General features: G+C 43.1%; 1 protein-coding gene across 5 annotated transcripts in view; it reads left to right on the top strand.

The window, feature by feature from the left end:
- DLGAP4 (DLG associated protein 4) overlaps positions 1–18,235 on the top strand; it is a 102,760-nt gene that overhangs the window by 67,892 nt on the left and 16,633 nt on the right. Inside the window, exon 1 of one of the 5 annotated variants that reach the window (XM_039497679.1) lies at positions 3,385–3,584. The exons of the other annotated variants lie outside the window; for them this stretch is intronic. Within the exon in view, the coding sequence (XP_039353613.1) occupies positions 3,533–3,584 (52 nt within the window). The 5' untranslated portion in view covers positions 3,385–3,532. Of the gene's footprint in view, positions 1–3,384; positions 3,585–18,235 lie in introns of those variants that run through there. 5 annotated transcript variants of the gene reach the window in all.

Below are 18,235 nucleotides of genomic sequence, written 5' to 3'. Positions count from 1 at the left end.
TTGCTGATACTATTATTACTACATCCTATTACTGATTGCACTTGTAACTTTCACACACAAACAAGCCCAGTAGAAACTAATAAACAGTCTGGTATTAAAATGCATACAGATTGCATTCTAGATGCAAAATGTAAAGAAAGTGTCAACTATTCCATAGTCCTTTTGAGGTTTCATGTATCTAAAGTAAAGGAGCATAAACCCAAGGCAAACTCAGTCATTCTGGTAAGAGCTGCTTAACTAAACTATACAAATTGTTTCTCATCAATAATCTAACTGAATAACAAGAGGATTCTGTAATTAAAATCTTGGATTCCTGAACTGCAAAAAGATCTTAGCCCTCACTCTAGCTTTGAATGTTGTCATCTTTTGTAGCTTCTTGTCATTTTCTGTTCAGAGGTGAGACTGAAACAAAACTTAGGCCAGACTAGTGAAGAAGTGAATCTCTTCAAGAACATGGTTATCCTATCAAGTGAGTAGAAATTCAGAACAGAAAACTTAGGGCCAGATTTCTAAGGTGACATCAGTGGGAGTTAGATACTGAAATACATTTAAAAAATCTGTCTCTTAGTTATAAATAGCAGTACCTCTTGGCAGTCTGTCAGTACTTTCCTCTGAAATTTGGTTCTTCATTTGTAGTAAAGTTTTCAAGGTTGCACCGGTTGGAAGACAGGCTCTGGGTTCCTACACTCTAACCTCAGAGTCGCCTGACCTGACTGAATGGTATCACTAAAAGAACAGAGTACTTGTGGCACCTTAGAGACTAACAAACTTATTTCAGCATAAGCTTTTGTGAGCTACAGCTCACTTCTTCGGATGCATAGAATGGAACACACAGACAGGAGATATTTATACATACATGAAAAGGTGGAAGCATGCATACCAACAGGAAGAGTCTAACTTTCCTCTAGGTTTAGATTGATGCAAGATGTCTTTGTGAAAGCTTTCACTAGAAATTGTCTGTTTTCAAAGAAATCTGCAAAAGTAAATTTAGTTCATTTTTTCTGCATGGGAGTAAGCAGTTTACTGATTGGCCTTTTTTCATTATGTATTTCTCATTTAAGGTGTAATCTTTCTAGACACGTCTGCCTCATCATTGTGGTGTCTGAGCTCCTCCTCTGAGCAATGCAGTGTGGTGACAGTAGAACAGGAAGGATTTTTTTACAATTACTTTTAGGGGATAGAGTGGGGACTTAATGCTTTTTCCAGAGAAAAGCAGGATCTGTGTGTAGGGGAGAGTGGTACTAGAATTCTTGTCATAAATATTAATATCTAGGCTGTTTAACAACCATACCCCATCTTCCTGATCCACATGGGTAAAGACCACAAATTGTGCATATCTTGTCCTCTAGGCTACTTTGTTCTTAATTTGCTGCTGGAATCATCCATGACCCCTTTCACACATGCTGCCACACTTCTAGGCACTTCAAAGAAGTGTGATTTCTTGCTGTGTGATGCACAGCCATGTATCTAAGTAGCATCTACAGCCAAGGGCTGAGCAGTACTGCATGTGTGCTGGAGAGTAGGGAAGGGCAGAGAGACACAGATGATTACAGGCACAGTTGTTAAGGTGTCATCATAGGGATAGAATGAAAGAAGTATGGGGTTATGAGCGTCTCTGAAAATTTTTTGATTGTTCTAGTAGTGCTACCCTTCCAGTTCTTAGGTTTTAGCTGTCTTGCTGCAGAAATGAGATCTCTGGTTCTTCTGCTCCCTGCACCCCAAAAGAAACCCTCTTTAAAGAGAACAGGAAATATTCATTTTGTTTCACAGGTGTGGTCTGCAGTAGACTGCTGTGGATTTCAGTCCTGTGCACACTACCTTGTGTAGCTTAGTACTTTCCTTAGCTCTCATCTCACTAAATGATCAGCACAAAGACCCATATCTTTAGTGATTCTTAAATTTGTGTTTCTTTATATATATCTCCTTTCTTTTGTGACCAGATGAATTATATCCAGTTTTCTAACATATTCCCAGTAGTAACCCCTGCATATGAAAGATACTATATTAAAGATTAATAGTATTGGATTGAGTGGGTTTTGTATGCAGAATGAGTCACATTTATTTTTGAGGTAGGGACACATTGCAGTGCAGCATCCCATCAGCTCTGTGATGTGGTAGGGAAAACCTCTGAAGCCAAATTTGGCCCCGCCAGTGATGGACCAAGCAAGAGTTGTAAGTATCTTGAAAGCTATTTGGCTCTACAGGGAGCATTTCTGAGAGAGTAGTCTTAAAGGGCATGTAAACTTCCCAGTTGAAGGAAGGGTGGCCATGGTGGAGAGATGCAGCTGCTTTTGAGTGATATGGTAAGAGGGGGGCAATAGACAATGCTGGCACTTTAGAGGGAGGTAGCACACCAAAAATTCCTCTAGATGTATTGATGTAAGGTGTTGGCCCGGCAGACTGATGGAAATGTACAGACTGTAATGATGCAAGCTGATGAAAGCTCACAATTATGTAACCCTGGGAGTGTTTTGCCTTTACCTTTCAGGGCTTCCTAATCTTAACGTTCCCAGGAGTCGATGATTTGTAAATTGATGCTTATCTAATTACTAAGTGTAGTTACTGCAAAAAAGTTTGTTGCTTTAACAAAATAGCAATAATGCATCTTGGCTACGGCTAAGCAGAATGGCAAAACTAAAAAGACTGTAGTCTTTCTTGATTGGACTGTAGTAATTCAGCGTGTGAGTGGGCATAGCATTAGTGTGTCACAAGCTTTAAAAATATTAACTAATTTCAAGAAGTAATGAAATCGTATAAAGTCTCTCAATCAGTGGAAAAAACAGACCGTCTGTCTCTAGCTCACTGTATAAAAATTGGATTAATTCTCAGTCTGTCACGTGGGAGCCGTAACTTAGCTCTAAGTATATAAATATAGTCCTATAAAAATGATCCATTCTGGGGGCAGGCACTAATAAATTATGCTGCCTTTAAGGGCCACTCTTTATGTGAAGGTCTGTCTTCTTTAATTGTCGCTAACGTCCCAAATTTCCTTACTGGTGGTGGTCCTTTTTAAAAAAGAAAAACTTGACATTACAAATATTGTTTTGATTTTTCACATAGGAAGAGTAATCTTTTCTCACTTTCACTGTCATCCACCCTGCCCTCAAACACTCTGCTTCAGTTTAGCTGCTGGCTGGCCACATCTCTATTCAGTGACATGTTCTGACTGACATTCCTGCCTTAGCTTGTAGCTGAGTGAGTAATCTTCCCAGACGGGGAGTAACAGTTCCAGCAGACAGCTGTGTAATGAGAATGCAAGGAACTCGTTCCCTAAGCAACCAAGTATGTGGGCTGCTGCTAGGCAACAGCCATCTGGAACCCAGTTTGTGTTTCCTGGAATGTACCAGCCCATTTGGCTGGCTAAGAATTAACATACAGTTGTAGCTGGGAGTTTAAGAAAAGACACATTCAGTATTTTAGCAGGTTCCTGTGATTCTAAGGCAATAGAAACTAGACAAAGGATTGTCTTTGCAGGTTTTTTCCCCTCCTCCTGGTTTATTCATTTCTCCACAGTGACGTTTTTTGATGGTAAATGATCTCTACTAATATTGCAAAGGGTTTTCCAGCTGGAGATTCAGTGACTGGTAGGAGATTTTTTTTCCCCCTTAATTTCTCCTCTTAGAAAAACAAAATCCCATTGCATACACCCCAGTCTTGCATTTTACCCCTAATAGATTAGGAATAATTCATATGGGTTCCTCTTTTTGGAAATATTGATCTCTTCTCTGTCTGCTTTTGCAATAAAGTTTCAACCACATCTGCTAGTCAGTTGACACAAGTGATCCAGGTTGAATCATTCCTGCCTCACTGGTCTTTCTACTTTAATCCTGACTTGAGATTTAAGAATAACTTTTCTGAGGAGGGACACCATTCTGAAGTGTCAACCACTGGTTATGGTGTATCTTTGTTCAGTTACAGTCAGTGGTTGATAACTCACATTTTTATTTTTAATTATCTCCTAACTCTAGCTATGACAGCTAGATCCTGGAGGTTCGTTGGTGGTAGTTCTTTTCTCTCTGAAGGTTTCTGTTAATTTAAGAAACTTGATGTAAATAAAAACACACATCCCTGAGCAACATAAGTTTTGCTGTCATAAGTGGGAATGTGCACAGTGCTATGTTGGTGGGAGAGCTTCTCTCGCCGCCATAGCTACTGCCATTCGTTGTGATAATTTTCTTACGCTGATGGGAGAGCTCTCTTCCATGGGCATAGTGCATCTACACAAGCGACTTTACAGTGGCACAGCTGCATCAGTACAGCTGTGCCACTGTAAGCTTGCTAGTGTAGACATGGCCTTAGTATGTCTATGGTTCAGTTTCCCACCTGTTAAATGGGGATAATATTTAACAAAACCCTTGTGTGGTAGGGAGGATAAATACATTAAAGATTCAGGTTCTCGGATAGTACAGGGATTGTTAGTATATAAGTACTCTAGATCAGGGGTTCTCAAACTTTTGTACTGGTGACCCCTTTCACATACCAAGCCTCTGAGTGCGACCCCCCCCTTATACATTAAAAACACTTTTTTTATATATATTTAACACCATTATAAATGCTGGAGGCAAAGCGGGGTTTGGGGTGGAGTCTGACAGCTCGCAACCCCCCATGTAATAACCTTGCGACCCCCTGAGGGGTCCCGACCCCCAGTTTGAGAACCCCTGCTCTAGATTGATAAGATGTGTTAAATCCTTAATCAAACTGGGATGACAAGGACAGCCAAACCTTAATTTTCCCCTGCTGTACACATCTCTCAAGCAGACTGATCCCTTTGGGGTTCCCCAGGTGAATGCTCTGAGACTTGACAGTAGCTCTGGAAATCACTGAAACAGATGGCTGACCTCCCAGCTGGCAGAATAAATTGCGGTGACTTTGAATTTTCATCCTAAAACCAGTCTGGCTATTGAGCAATAATTGGCGTGAACATATCACTAGCTTTCAAGCAGTTAGTCCTGCTCAGGGCCAACAATTTTCTTCTATTCCTCCAACCTCAGGCAGTCTTCAAAATGACTGGCATGGCTGGGACTTTCAAAGGGTGGAATTTTCAAAAGTATTCAGTGTTGGTCTGTCTGTTCGCATTGAAGTCAATGAGAGCTTTATCCAACTTTAGCGGAAGCGGGGTTAGGCTATCACTCAGTGCTTTTGAAAATGCAACACTAAGGGAGTCCAGCACGTGACTCCCTTAAGCTCTTCTGAAAATCCCAGCTGGTTCATCTCTAAAGCAGAATCTATGGAAACAGTGCCGCGTTCCTAGTCTGCAAGGTACCGTTTCTTTTTTTTCTTCTTTTCCTCTTGATGAAGGAGTGGAGGGGAACTTAACTGAGCTATATTTTCAAGCCTTAAGTCTGTTTCTCAGTGCTTTAACAGCAGCTTGGATGCATGGTTGTGGAGAGAAGGAAGGGCAAAAGGCAGGGTACATCTACACTACCCACCAGATTGGCAGGTAGCGATGGGTCTATCGGGGATCGATTTATCGCGTGTAGTGTAGATGCGATAGATCAATCCCCAATCGCTCTCCCGTTGACTGCTGAACTCCAGCTCAGCGAGCAGCGGCCGTCGATCCCGTGCTGCGAGGACACCAAGTAAGTGATTCTAAATCTAAGATACGTCGACTTCAGCTACGCTATTCTCGTAGCTGAAGTTGCACATCTTAGGTCGATTCTCCTCCTCCTCCTCCTCTCCGCCCCCCCCCACCACCACCAGGCCTCAGATTGTCACATGGTGAGCATTAGTGCTAACAGTTGGTCACAGGTCTGAGATTATGTTGATGGTCTCCATGGAAACAACAGCACGGCTGTTTGTAGGACTGGGACTTTTGCTAGTTTTCTTTATTGTGACAAGTTTTCAGAATTTCAGGCTAGTTCCCAATCTGAGAGCACACCAGCAGTTCAGATCTTAGCTATTTCATTGGCTTCAGCATTCGTTTTATGGCCTGTGTGTTGGAATAAGAGCTGTATTGTTGTCTTGGCACTGTTTGCTGCTAGGTTTAGGCTTACTTTATAATCAACAGAGAGTTTCTGTTGCCCTGGTCTAGAGTAGGGGCTTGTAGAGCCAAAAACCACTGACTTTTTGTGTACCGCTTGCATTACTACTAAAAGCAGATGGGTAGACAGCACTTGGATACAATGGTGATGGGCGCAGAGGGAAAACTAAAGAAAACAGAATACGTAAAGAATATGTACAGGTCTTCTCAGATCTGACACCCCTCAGCTATTGCTTTCTAGACTGCCAGCCATATGAAGGCTGAGGCTGTATACATTTTATTCAGTGTTCATAGCTAAGGCTGCTAGTTTGTCATGGAGCTCAGGCAGCCCCTGTGCCAGGCGCACCAGCTGCTGCTGGGGCAGGCTCGGGCCTCCGCAGCACACGCCCTCAGGAACCGCAGAGGCAGCATGCAGAGCTTCCTGGCCATGCCTCCGCCTAGCAGCTGAGCAAGGGGGATGTTGCCCCTTTCGGGGACTCCCACAGGTAAGCGCTGCCCAGAGCCCACCTCACCCCATCCCATGCCCCAACCCTCTGCCCCCTCACACGCCCAAACTCTGCTGATGGGGGGGAGGCACAGAGCCAGGTAGGGAGCCTGCCGTCGCGCCCCCCCCCCCCAAGCCCATCACCCCCACCACTAGAGAGAGTCCTGGGCCGCACACCGCCGCATGCCTCCTTCTCCCCCTACCTCTCCCTCTTCCCACCCCCAGGTTTTATTCACTGGTATTTTTAGTAAAAGTCATGGACAGGTCACGGGCCTTTAAATTTTGTTTATTGCCTGTGACCTATCCATGAGTTTTACTATAACTGCCTGTGACTAAAACACAGCCTTATTGATGGCCTCCAAAGGGCTATTTTGCTTCAGTCTTATTGCCCCAGAGTTTGTCTCTCTCTGGGACAACCAATGAGCAGCTTTCTTCAGAGATGCTTCATAGTTGTCCTGGGGCAGGGCGTGGCTCTGTTCTCAAAACCTGTGCAGTGAACTCTCTTCCTTCTGGAGTCACTTGATAATATTCCCCACCTCCAGAGCTGTCTTGAACACCTTTCCCCTCACCGCACTGTAAAGGAGTCCTAGCACTTTTCCTTCCCATCTCCCCAGTTCCAGACCTACTAACCTACTACACTTCAATGTTGTGGATCAGATCAAGAAAAACGAAGTCAGCAACATTGCTTGATAATATTAGGATAGATCTGTGCTTACTGGTAGACTCTGCTCTTGTTCCCCAGCACTTCACAGTCTTGGGCAAAAAGCTTCTACAATCCCCTGCAGAATAACTGTGGAATTCCATTGGCTTTGTTTTGGAGGCAGCTGTTTTCTGTTGGAGCTAAAAGATTTGGGGGTGGGGGAGCAACTCGGCAGTTGGAATAAGAATATGGGGAAGGCTGGAAGTCCTTTGCTGCATTTCTTTGAAGTCAGGAGAGGAGGACAGACTGCTCTGTGGGAATATGCAAATCGCCAAAAGCAGTATGCACAGGTTTGGGGGATTTAGATTGTTGTTGCTAAATGTCAGTAAACCTCTATTTCACCATGCAAAACGATGAAAAAATCTTTCCGCCGATAGTCAAAATTTACAGATAGGCAGAGTATGAAAAATGCTGCCTGGGAACCTACTAGACCTTGATTTAAGGAGATTTACTTTGTATATTTTGACATGTGAATGTCACACTTTGTGTTCTAATGGTTTTGAAGCTTTAACTTTTTGAATCTCAGCATCTACTGTTAAATAATTACCTGACCTCCGTAAGTTTCCAAAACTGTGAAAACAGATACAAATAAAAAAAATTATTGAACCCCATAATTGTGCAGTTTGTAAAAATTAATTGGTAAAAATAAAATGCTTAAAAACAAATGTCTATCTGTCAAAATTATAAAAAATAAAATTGAATTCCATCAACCCTACATATGCACAGTGCTGCCGATGCTTTAATATTTCTGGTATGGCCCCTCTCTGTGGTTTATTGTTAATCCTCCTGGGAGGCCAAATTGTCAGCAAGTCAGGCGGAAGACACTGAATTCATAATAGCAAAAAGAAAATGGGGGAGGTCCTAGAAAGAACTCAGAATAACAGTAGATACAAAATAACACTGCAGTGAGGCAGGGAGCTCATCCTTCAATCTTGTTCCTTATTAAATCTATTAAATCAAATAAGGGGATGAAAATATGTTAGCCTTCTAACACTACCTTCCCCCTGTTAGAAAGGTTTGCATTAAAACAGCTGCACCCAGCCTTATGTAAGCTGCAGGTTCACTTTGATATGGGTGTGGATGGAAATGTACTTACTGCGTGTATATTTGATGCCAAACATTCTTGGGCTGCTTCCACTTGCTGTGAAATGTGGTGATCTGGGTCCTTAGCTAAAAGGTTATAGGGAGTCTGTAAATTGTGAGCAAGTAATTTGGCATTTGTGAAGGCTTTCGTAGGAAAGAAGAATCAGGCTGTAAAGATGAAAAACCTTGTCTCTTACTCAGGGCCATTTGGGTCACAGATAACTATGCTGCTAATGTGTTTAGGAGAATTCCAATTAATGCTTGGGGGTTTGTTCTCTAAACTCCATTTGTAAGCTGCAGTATGCACAGTGGCTCCTTTGTAAAATGAAATTGCCCCCTCACTTCCAGAAAGCACCTCATAAGCTTTGGGTGCTACCCCACTCTAAATAACAAGGAACCATTGTTTTTAAAAATGTTTGTGATTGTTAAAATTCTTAGAAAATCTAAGCTGGGGAACACCAAGAAAACCTCAGCAGACTTACCAGACTATAGCTTTCTCTGTGCCACTATGTACCACGCTACTAAGAAAGAAAGGATATTCCAAATTAAGCCAGCCAAATGGAGGTAGCTACATTTTCCTCAGCTTTCAAAGCCTTTGCCAAGGTGTTGGGGAGCCAAGGTACTTGGTCAGTTTCCTGTTACAGTAAGGAGTTGCATTGCTAAAAACCTTCCATATCATTTGAAAATGTGTTACTTGTCCTTTTCTATAGTGTAGTGCGGTGTGTGAGTCTCCAGGCCTAAAAACTGTCAGAACTAGTGTGTTAGGCAAGCTGGGAAATCTGTTTGTGCGTTTTGGTTACCACATAGGTTTCTACAGTCTAGTGAGCAATTGTCCCCTAGGATATAAATCCTTTGTAACTAACATGCTAGCTTATTAAAATGGATTTTTTTAATGATCAGTTTTTCTTTTCTACTAATTTTAATTACTTTTCTACTCACTTTACTACTCTCAGCTTTGGGCAAAGAAGATATCCTAGTCAGCTTCTACTTCTGCACTAGCATAATGCTGCTGTGTCTTGGGTTGCAAACACTTAATGGGGGAAATGGCTTACATATTAAAAAAAAGTAAAATCTTTATGAATGGTAGAAACCTTGCAAAACCTAAATTTTGGGTATTGATCGTTCAGTTGGACATTTGCTGTTAGGCAGACTGGCTTGACTAATGTTGGGTGGCGGGGGGAGGAGGTTAATTGGGTGGGTGAGAGCGGGGAGGAGAACAGAGGCTCTCCACATGCTGAATTTCCCTTTTTTGCTTGTGGGACGGTTCTGTTGCATTGTTTTCCTTCATATTGTTTGCTGACACACATATGTTCTCTCTGTTCCTGGGTGTGGTTTGGTTTTTTAGCTTATGAAGAATTTAAAGTCATATGGGTGTGGAGAACTATTTGCATAGTTTTCTGGCAATAGTTCTGCAATATCTTTTGGTTGCTGATGTGTCACATTGACATTATTGAATGGTCCCATCTATAGACGCAGCAGCTGCAATTGCAACCTGTGAGCAAATGGCAGAGCCCAGACGAGGGTTACCCATAAGGGTAGAGCTGGGATAGATTTGTGGAACAGTGTGTAGGGAACCTTGTGCTGAATAAGCAAAGAGAAGAAATTTTTTTCATCTTTTTTCCTTATATGCCTCTTTCCAGCAAGTTTAACAGAAACCTAGATGGATCATTTATTTAAAGTGGCTTGAAGAATTACAGGCTTTCCCAAATTATTTTCTGTTCTCTCAGCAAATGGAGACAATTCCACAAAGCCTTGCATACTCTAGGGAAACAGTGCACAAAATTTCCTACCATTGCTAACGCTGGTTCAGCTCCACTGCTGATAACACTGAGACCCTTGTGTTGACAAGCCACTGGTTGCTGTCAGCCTTTTTAGCACCATATCAGGTAGATCTGCTCCAAGCAGTGTTAAATTTTAGGCTTAAAGTAATGGTAACCTATCTACGCTAGAGGTCCCAAAGATTCAAAATATTGGTGGAACCGAACCAGTGTTGTCTTTGCAACTTTGCAGTTTTTAAAAAACTTCCCACAGTTGCTAAGGCTTGACTGACTGAGCTAGTGTAAACATGTTTTATTGTGCAAGAACAATAGGTGTGATCCTGCTCTCTTGGGACTCTCCTTTATCCTCCTGGGGCCCTGGGAAGAAGGCTACAGAACAGAAGGTCTTGGGCGAGTGGTGGACTGAAGGACAACCACTGACATAGGGAAGAGGGACCTTTGCAAGAGAAGTGCTCTCTCCTTAGATGTCAGAGCCTATGTTTTCATTGTGTTGCATCTATGCCTTGGTGTCTAGCAATCCTGTTCCCAGTCATCTTTGTATAATTGAACCTCTAAATAAAAAACTCATCAACCTGCATGTGAAAAAGTTTTATGGGGGATGACTTTCTTTCCCTCCTCAAGAGACCAGCAAATTAAAACAGTGAATGCTGTCTGCTTGTCTTTAGTAATTTACACAGAATTAATAGAATTCAAACTAAATTCAATTCTCCACTGTCACTTTGTTTAACCCAGTGGTCCCCAAACTGTGCAGTGCACCCCGCCCCCCAATGGGTACAGAGGAATGTTCGGTGCAGTGGGGCCCAGGCCAGCCCCTACAGGGAGCGAGGCGGGAGCTCCACCCAGCCCTCTCTGCTCCTAGCTCCAGCCCCAGCCTTGCCCCAGGCTTCACTGCTGAGGAACCCTTGGCTGTGCAGTAATGGGGCGGGAGGCGCAGACAGATTCCATTATTAGTGGAGGGGCGGGGGGTGGGGGGGGGAAAAGACAAGAAAAGTTTGGGCACCACTAGTTTAACCTAAGCCCGACCTCCTCTGTACTGGAACTTACCAATGATCTTCAGCCTCCTTGCATTTCTTGAATGGGGATTACTTACTTTGTGTGGATTTTCTATTCTTTTTTCCCTTTTCAGTGTTAAAATAATAAGCAGTAAAGCAAAGGTCTGAGTGCTCCTCATCCCATCCCATAATATAAGTATAAGAGGGCATTACATGAAACTAAATGGCAGCAAATTTAAAACAACAAAAGGTATTACGTTTTTATGCAACACAACTAACTGGTGGAACTGCTGCTGCAAGATATTACTGAAACAATTAGCATGGAGTAAACACAATTAATTGGCTAGTTTTATTAAGTGTTTTGAAAATTAAATGCATAAAGACTGTCAGGTGTTTAACTTCGATTGTTACCGGATATAAAATTGTGAGGTCCTTCATTCCTTATTTAGAGCAGTGGCTCTGAACCTTTCCAGACAACTGTACTCCTTTCAGGAGTGTGATTTGCCTTGCATATCCCAAGTTTCACCTCACTTAAAAATTTTGACTTTGGCTTCAGCTCTCACACAGTAACGCTCAGGCTTTGCTTTCTGCCCCTGGACCCCATTAAAATAATCAGTCTGAGAACTGCTGAATAGTATAAACAAGTCATTGTATGCAATTTTAGTTTGTACTGACTTCGCTAGAGTTTTTTATGTAGACTGTTGTAAAACTACCCCCGGAAGACCTCTGCGTACCCCCATGGGTTGAGAACCACTGACTTAAAGCACTGGCATGGGTAAGGAAGAAATTTATCTTGTGACATAATTCTGCTCAGCTAATCCTTGTGTGTGTGTGTGTGGTTGGGGGGGGGGGGCGGGAGTTGGTTTGGGATTTTTTTGGAGGGGAAATGGAGTAATGGAGAGAATGTACTTAACTTTCACTGACCAAAGCAAGATCACGAGAAGAAAACATTTCCCTAATAGCTAGAGATAAAGCAGAAGACCAGTTCTCGACAGCAGCAGGGAAACAGGCAAGTTCTGCTGCTCCTTGGGGAAAACTATCTGCAAGCTTAAAATGACAGTGCATCAGTTTATACTTGGATTATAAAGTAACCTTCCAGATTTCTTTAAAAGCTTTCACAACCAAAAAAGGTTCAAAAGCTTCACTTCCACAGAAGTTGAATGCTCACATAGACTGGCCTCCAGCTCGTTTGCCTCCGTCATTTAACACTGCTCAGAACACATCTGATGACATGGCAGTAGAAATGCTGTCAAACACTTTAAAACTAGTGCTCTCGTTGATGTGAGCATCAGTAGTGTTGCAATGCTGAGAACTCTTAAAATCCTCAGTGTGTACGAGGCGTTTGTGGTGGTGAAAGACTCTTGGTATATGTCAGTGGACAAAAGAGCAGCCCAGGTGGAATGCTTTGGGGAGGATTTTTTTTGTTTGTTTCAGAGCCCCTATATATTTAGGGAAGAGGTATTTTTAAATTGCTGTGAAGTATATTTGAAAGTGAGAGGGGAAAGTGGTGGTATGAATGGGGACTGGAATTTGCATAGTCACCTTTAGACTAGTGGGCCGCAAAGTGGAGTTGTTCTGTAATGTCTGTGGCTTTGTCAACATGATATAATGCTTACGGCTTTCCCACTGTTGCTCCCACCTGTGGTACGATGATAGGAACGCTCATGTCAACCTGTCACTGGTCTCTCTTAAGAGAATGTGTAGCACAGCAGTGTCAGTGCTGGAAACTCCTTGAGGCCTATATACTTCCATGTTGGCTACTCTCATGGGGTATGTCTGACTACACTATATAGCTGTACCAATGTAGTGCCGTGATGTAGACGATTTCTATGTCAGCCAAGGGGGGGTTTCCATTCAATGTAGTTAATCCAAATCTCCAGGAGGCGGTAGCTTCTGTCGACCTAGCCGTGCCTACAGAAGGGGTTAGGTCAGCTTCAGTATGGTGCTCAGGGCACAGAGACTCTTTCACAGCCCTGAGTGATGTAGTTTAGTTGATCTAATTTATAAATGTAGAACTGGCCATGCTCCAAGTGTGTCTCCCACACCCCAATCTAGTGGCTAGTCCCAATTCTGGGTTTACAGTGGTGCTGGGCCCACACTTAAAGGGGGCTCCAGCGTCCAGACCGTGGCCCTGCTCCACCTGAGCCCCACTCCAAGCCCCACCTGTCGCTTGCTCCTCTTCCCCTCAAGGCCCCACCCACCACTCGCACGGGGGAGAGGAGTGGGCGGGGGGAGGAGGAGAGGACATGGAGGGGTGGTGCCTCAAGTGGTGGGGGGGGGGGGGAAGGTTAATCCAGCCCTAGCTAGTCCCCAAATAAATCGTCTACTGATGCCAGCCAATAGTTATTACTTTTAGGTCCTGTCTACAGTACAGACGTCTGCGAGCATAGCTATGTCTGTGCTGGGTATGAAGAGGTGTGATCCCTGACCAACGGAGCTGTACTGGCAAAAGCCCCTAGTGTAGATATAGCTCTACTGATCAAACATTACTTTTTCTGGTGTACCTTATTTTGCTTGCAGGGAAGAACAGTTTTGCTGATATAAGTTGTCCATACTAGGAGTTCTTTGCTGGTATAGCACATGGCGTACCTGACCAGACAAAGCACTCCAAGTGTCACCATGGTTTTAGTTCTGGTTGTAGTGGCCTGTGACTTTAGTGCTAAAAGTCCCCAGGTTCATTCCTGGCTGATGATTTGTGATGGGGTCACTGGGGCTGCAACAGCAAGCGATTTCCCCAAAAGTGTAGACAAGTGAATTATTATCAACATTGAAGAGTGGAACAAACTACAGTAAAATGTCTATCTAGATAACACTCAAGGTGCAATGTATGGTTCCCCATGAGTGCTAATGGCCTCTAGCTAAGTGGTCCACACTCCTTGGTCCTTTTGTCAGCATCCTTCCTCTGTCAAGGCAGCCAAATGAGTCACTTCCTCCTTCTGTGACAGGGGTGACTCATGGCTGGGACAGAGCCAGCTCATCACTGCTCTGAATGAAAGCATCACTTTGGTGTGTGTGTAAGGGGTGGGGGGAGTTAGATATTAGCATAAACTCTCGTGTTGTGTCTGTAGAGCAGACACTGTAGTAAACAAACCGTGCACAGCCTTAGAATGAGGGAATTAATTCTGTCACTTCAACGGCGTTTTTAAAGGGCAGCTGTCATCCTTTTTTAAATGGTTCCATCAAGTCTCTCACTTCCTTGCTTTTCTCCTCTCTCCCCATCCTCCTCTGCGAACAAAATCAAACTATTGAGTTGTTGGCACACTTCAGTTGAGCTTTAGGGGCAAGCTGAACTTTTGACACTGCAAACCTTTTACAATTTGGAAAACCTGCTGTGGGCAGAGGACTGTGCTAGCATTTTTCTGGCAGTGGTTACTGTGTGCCTGGTACACTTATTGACCACAGCTCCAGGGGATTCTGGTCTATGAAGCATTTTTTTTAACAGGCATACAGGGGTCACATTGGGGACAGCAGTATGGTACTCTTTCAAATTCCACCCATGTGAGTTCTCAAATTGTGCAAGTGTTTAAAATATGAGCATGCAGCTCTAACTCCCCCCCCCCCCCCCCAGTAGAGCTTTAGTATGCTTTTAGACGCTGCTAGGCTAGCTGAGCCAGGGTCTTTCTTTTTTTTTTTTTTTTACTGTGGGGATGCTAGTGGTGGAGCTCCTAAATGCCGTGGTACCAAAATGAGGTCATTCGCAGTAAAATATGCAGGTCTGTGACCCACCCCACTTTCTGCTTGAGGAATGAAATTAACAGTACTGACACTTGATTCAGATACCAAGTAATAAAAACGTAACAGCTCATTGAGATGAAAGGGGCAGTACAATCAGTTTCAGGTACCTATATGGTTCCATTACCACATCATCTGGGCACCTCACAATCTTTAATCCATTAAATCACATCTCTACTATATCGTTCCAGGCTTTCTGCAGACTTCTGCGTGTGGGCATCTCTGAATCAATTGTTTGGTTCACAGTTGAGATTTTCTTCAACTGTAACTTCTAGAGACATAATTTTTTTTTCATGAAAGCTGAGATTCTGAAGAATAAGATAGCAGCTGGAGAGGTTCCAGTATGCCACACTGCCACATGCCTGCTGAATTAGAGCCCTGTCTGTTTTCCCAAAATGAAGATACCTGTCCAGAAAGTTACCTTTAGGTAGGCTTTGAAGTATTAGATTTTTGTTGGTAGATGTCTGTTTAACCGTACACACGCAAACCAATGAAAAAATATTTCCATCGATGACCATTGAAATGTAGACAGGCAAAGTAAGAAAAATGTTGCTTGAGAACTTATTAGAGTTTGATTAAAGGATGTTCACTTTGTATATTTTGACATGTGATGTTGACAATTGGTGTTCTCACTGTTATAACCTTTAACTTTTTTTAAACTGTCTGACACCCCCCACCCCAACAATTTCCTACAACTGTGAAAATTTAAATCTCTAAACAGAGGGGAAAAAAGCCTAAAATAAACATCAATATTATCTGTCAAATATATATGTCAAATTCTGCTAAGCCTGCCTTTAGGGTGGAGAGTTGAGTTACATCCCCCTGACCCAACTTGCTTTAAAGTCTGCACTGGAAGCTACTTTTGGAAGGCTGGTTAGAAAATGAAAATTTCAGACTTAAAGTGCCACTCGAAGTTCCAGTAATAGTTACTGCAGACGGGCCTGGGAGTGGCTGTGGCTAGCTAACTTGCCACTTAAGTATGTATCTCTTTCCTCTGCGTTTCTCCTAAGATTTGGGCACTCTGTCAACCCTGCCAAAGAAAATTGTGATTCCCTCTGAAAGGAGCTGAACACATGGGTGTGAATCCCTGCGCTGTGGGATAGCTTATTTTAAATTGAAGCTCGCATGGGTGAAATGATCTGACACTTCACTCCTTTAAATCCTTGACGTTTGTGGGTGTCTAACCGATAAAGCATATGTCTGAATACTGGGTTTTCTTAAAAATGCTGTTTTGATTTTTTTTTTAAATAAAACCCTTCCTTCTTTTTTGAACCGGATGGGAAATGTTCTTGTAGAGCTTGAGCCCTTTTGGGGTAGGAAGACTTCTCAGCTGGGGGACATCAGTGAATGCCAGAAACCCAACATAACTCTCTTGCAGAGAAAGTAACATAAATGCTTGTTCCATTACAAGTTGTTCCACATCAAATAACCTTCAACCATGATACCAAATTGGGAATATCCTTGAGAAGCTAGGGTATTTGCAAAATGTGTTGATGAATCTTTAAGGTGCTCTTGGTCAGAGAATTGTATATGCTTTGCTGTAGTACAGGAAGGGTTGAGTGTTTCTTCTGTTAAGTCCTTACAAGAAAGGTCCCTGGCACTCTTTGGGGGGAGGAGGGAGAGACTTTGCTCCAGTTCCATCCTCTCACCTTTAGTTTTGCTTATATACAATTTTTTAAACTTGGAGTAGCTTTGCTTTATTTTACATGTGTGTGCACTCTTGTTTCTATTGCAATAGTGCCCAAGGATCCCAGATGGGGGATTAGGCCCATTGTATTAGGTGCTGTACAAACAAGTATTACAGGGCCAGTCCCCCTCCAGCAAAGGCACATTCTAGGGTTTACACAGTGGTATAAGCAATAAGAGTAGAGACAGCTGTGTTTGCCTAAGGTCACTCAGATTGGTCACAGGCTGGTGGATCCCTCAACGCTATCCCTCTGATCTGCTTTCCGGTTTGACCCAGGACGTGGTACTGACACTTACAAAACTGGTGCAGGCAGAGGGGAAGACCAATATATAACACACACCTATTGTGTCATAAGCTTAACACCATGCACTGGTGAGCAGTTACCCTGCTGGGAAGCTGAGATTTTTATTTCAGAGTGGTAGCCATAGAATATCAGGGCTGGAAGGGACCCCAGGAGGTCATCTAGTCCAACCTCCTGCTCAAAGCAGGACTAATCCCAAGACAGATTTTTACCCCAGTTCCCTAAGTGACCCCCTCAAGGATTGAACTCACAACCCTGGGTTTAGCAGGCCAGTGCTCAAACCACTGAGCTATCCCTCCCTGTATCAGCAGAAAGAACGAGGAGTACTTGTGGCACTTGGTGTATTGTAGCCCTTGTCTTAGAAAGGTTTGTTATGTTCATATAGGAAAAGTGCTAACCACTTAAATTATTGGAGAGGGAATGACAGAGCTCTATAATATTCAGGGTAGGCTGGCTTCTTGGCCTGTCCTCCCTGACCGTCCCTTCATGGTGTAGTTTATGGGGCCCTATATATGGCATCCACTCTTCTCTTTTTCTTCCATTGAAGGCTGAGGAAAGTGATGTCCTTCTTTACAAAGAAAAGAAAGGTAGTTGGTAACAGAGAAGAAACCTAATACAGGCCCAAGCAACCGAGAATGTAGGTCAGGACATTGTAGGCTGATGTAATTATTGTGAGTGTAACCGTAGGAAATTAAACCCACTGTGCTCTGTGTCTGTGAGAGGAGAGATTACAAATAAATGACAGCTGGGCCCCTCCCTTTTTAATGCACTCCTGTTAGGAGGTGGGATAATGTTGCTGATCTTATTAAGGTGGAAATAGCCACTATCCATAGTTATTTAATTCAATGAAATGAATAAATGGGATTTGAAGAAATGGACTTTGGGTGTCTTGCATAGTTGCTTTTAGTAACATCTGCTGCTTGCAATTGTTTTGAGCCTGACCTTCAATTTATATATATGAAGAGATAGGGATGGGAGGAGGAAGACTGCTTCTCTAATAATCTCTCTTTGGTCCAACATATGGACTCGTTTTTTGTGGTGTGTCTTCCCCCCCCCCCCCCCTTGTTGATTCTTTAGCTCCACTTTCTTTTATTGTTATCGTGCTGCTCTCTGGGGTAGCTGTCACCTCTAATTGGGAGTCGCTGTGCCTAGAGTGACATGCTGATTAATATTTCATCTTTGATGTTAGCTAGGCTTGTAAGAGCATATACAAACAGTCTCAGTTTTGCCCATATAAAGACACAAATCACACCAGCTCTGCATCTCATTTGCATCTGTTTTAGAAGCAAGAGTGTATCATCTTCCTCAGCAGAGGCTGTATGAGTGAGAGGGGAGGAAACAATTGTTCAGTGTCAGTCACAGAGAATTGGTAGATCCATCTCCTGGCCATTGATCACTTGTATATACGAGTAAATTATGCTCAGAGTGTAGTAAGGCGGGGGAATCCCAGGTACCCTGTTAACATCCATATGTCACAAGAATGAGGTGATAGGTGGGG

Source organism: Mauremys reevesii, linkage group 13, assembly GCF_016161935.1.
Source record: "Mauremys reevesii isolate NIE-2019 linkage group 13, ASM1616193v1, whole genome shotgun sequence".
Classification (NCBI taxonomy): Eukaryota; Metazoa; Chordata; order Testudines; family Geoemydidae; genus Mauremys; species Mauremys reevesii.
Note: the sequence above shows the minus strand (reverse complement) of the source record. Positions and strands in the feature narration are given on the sequence as shown.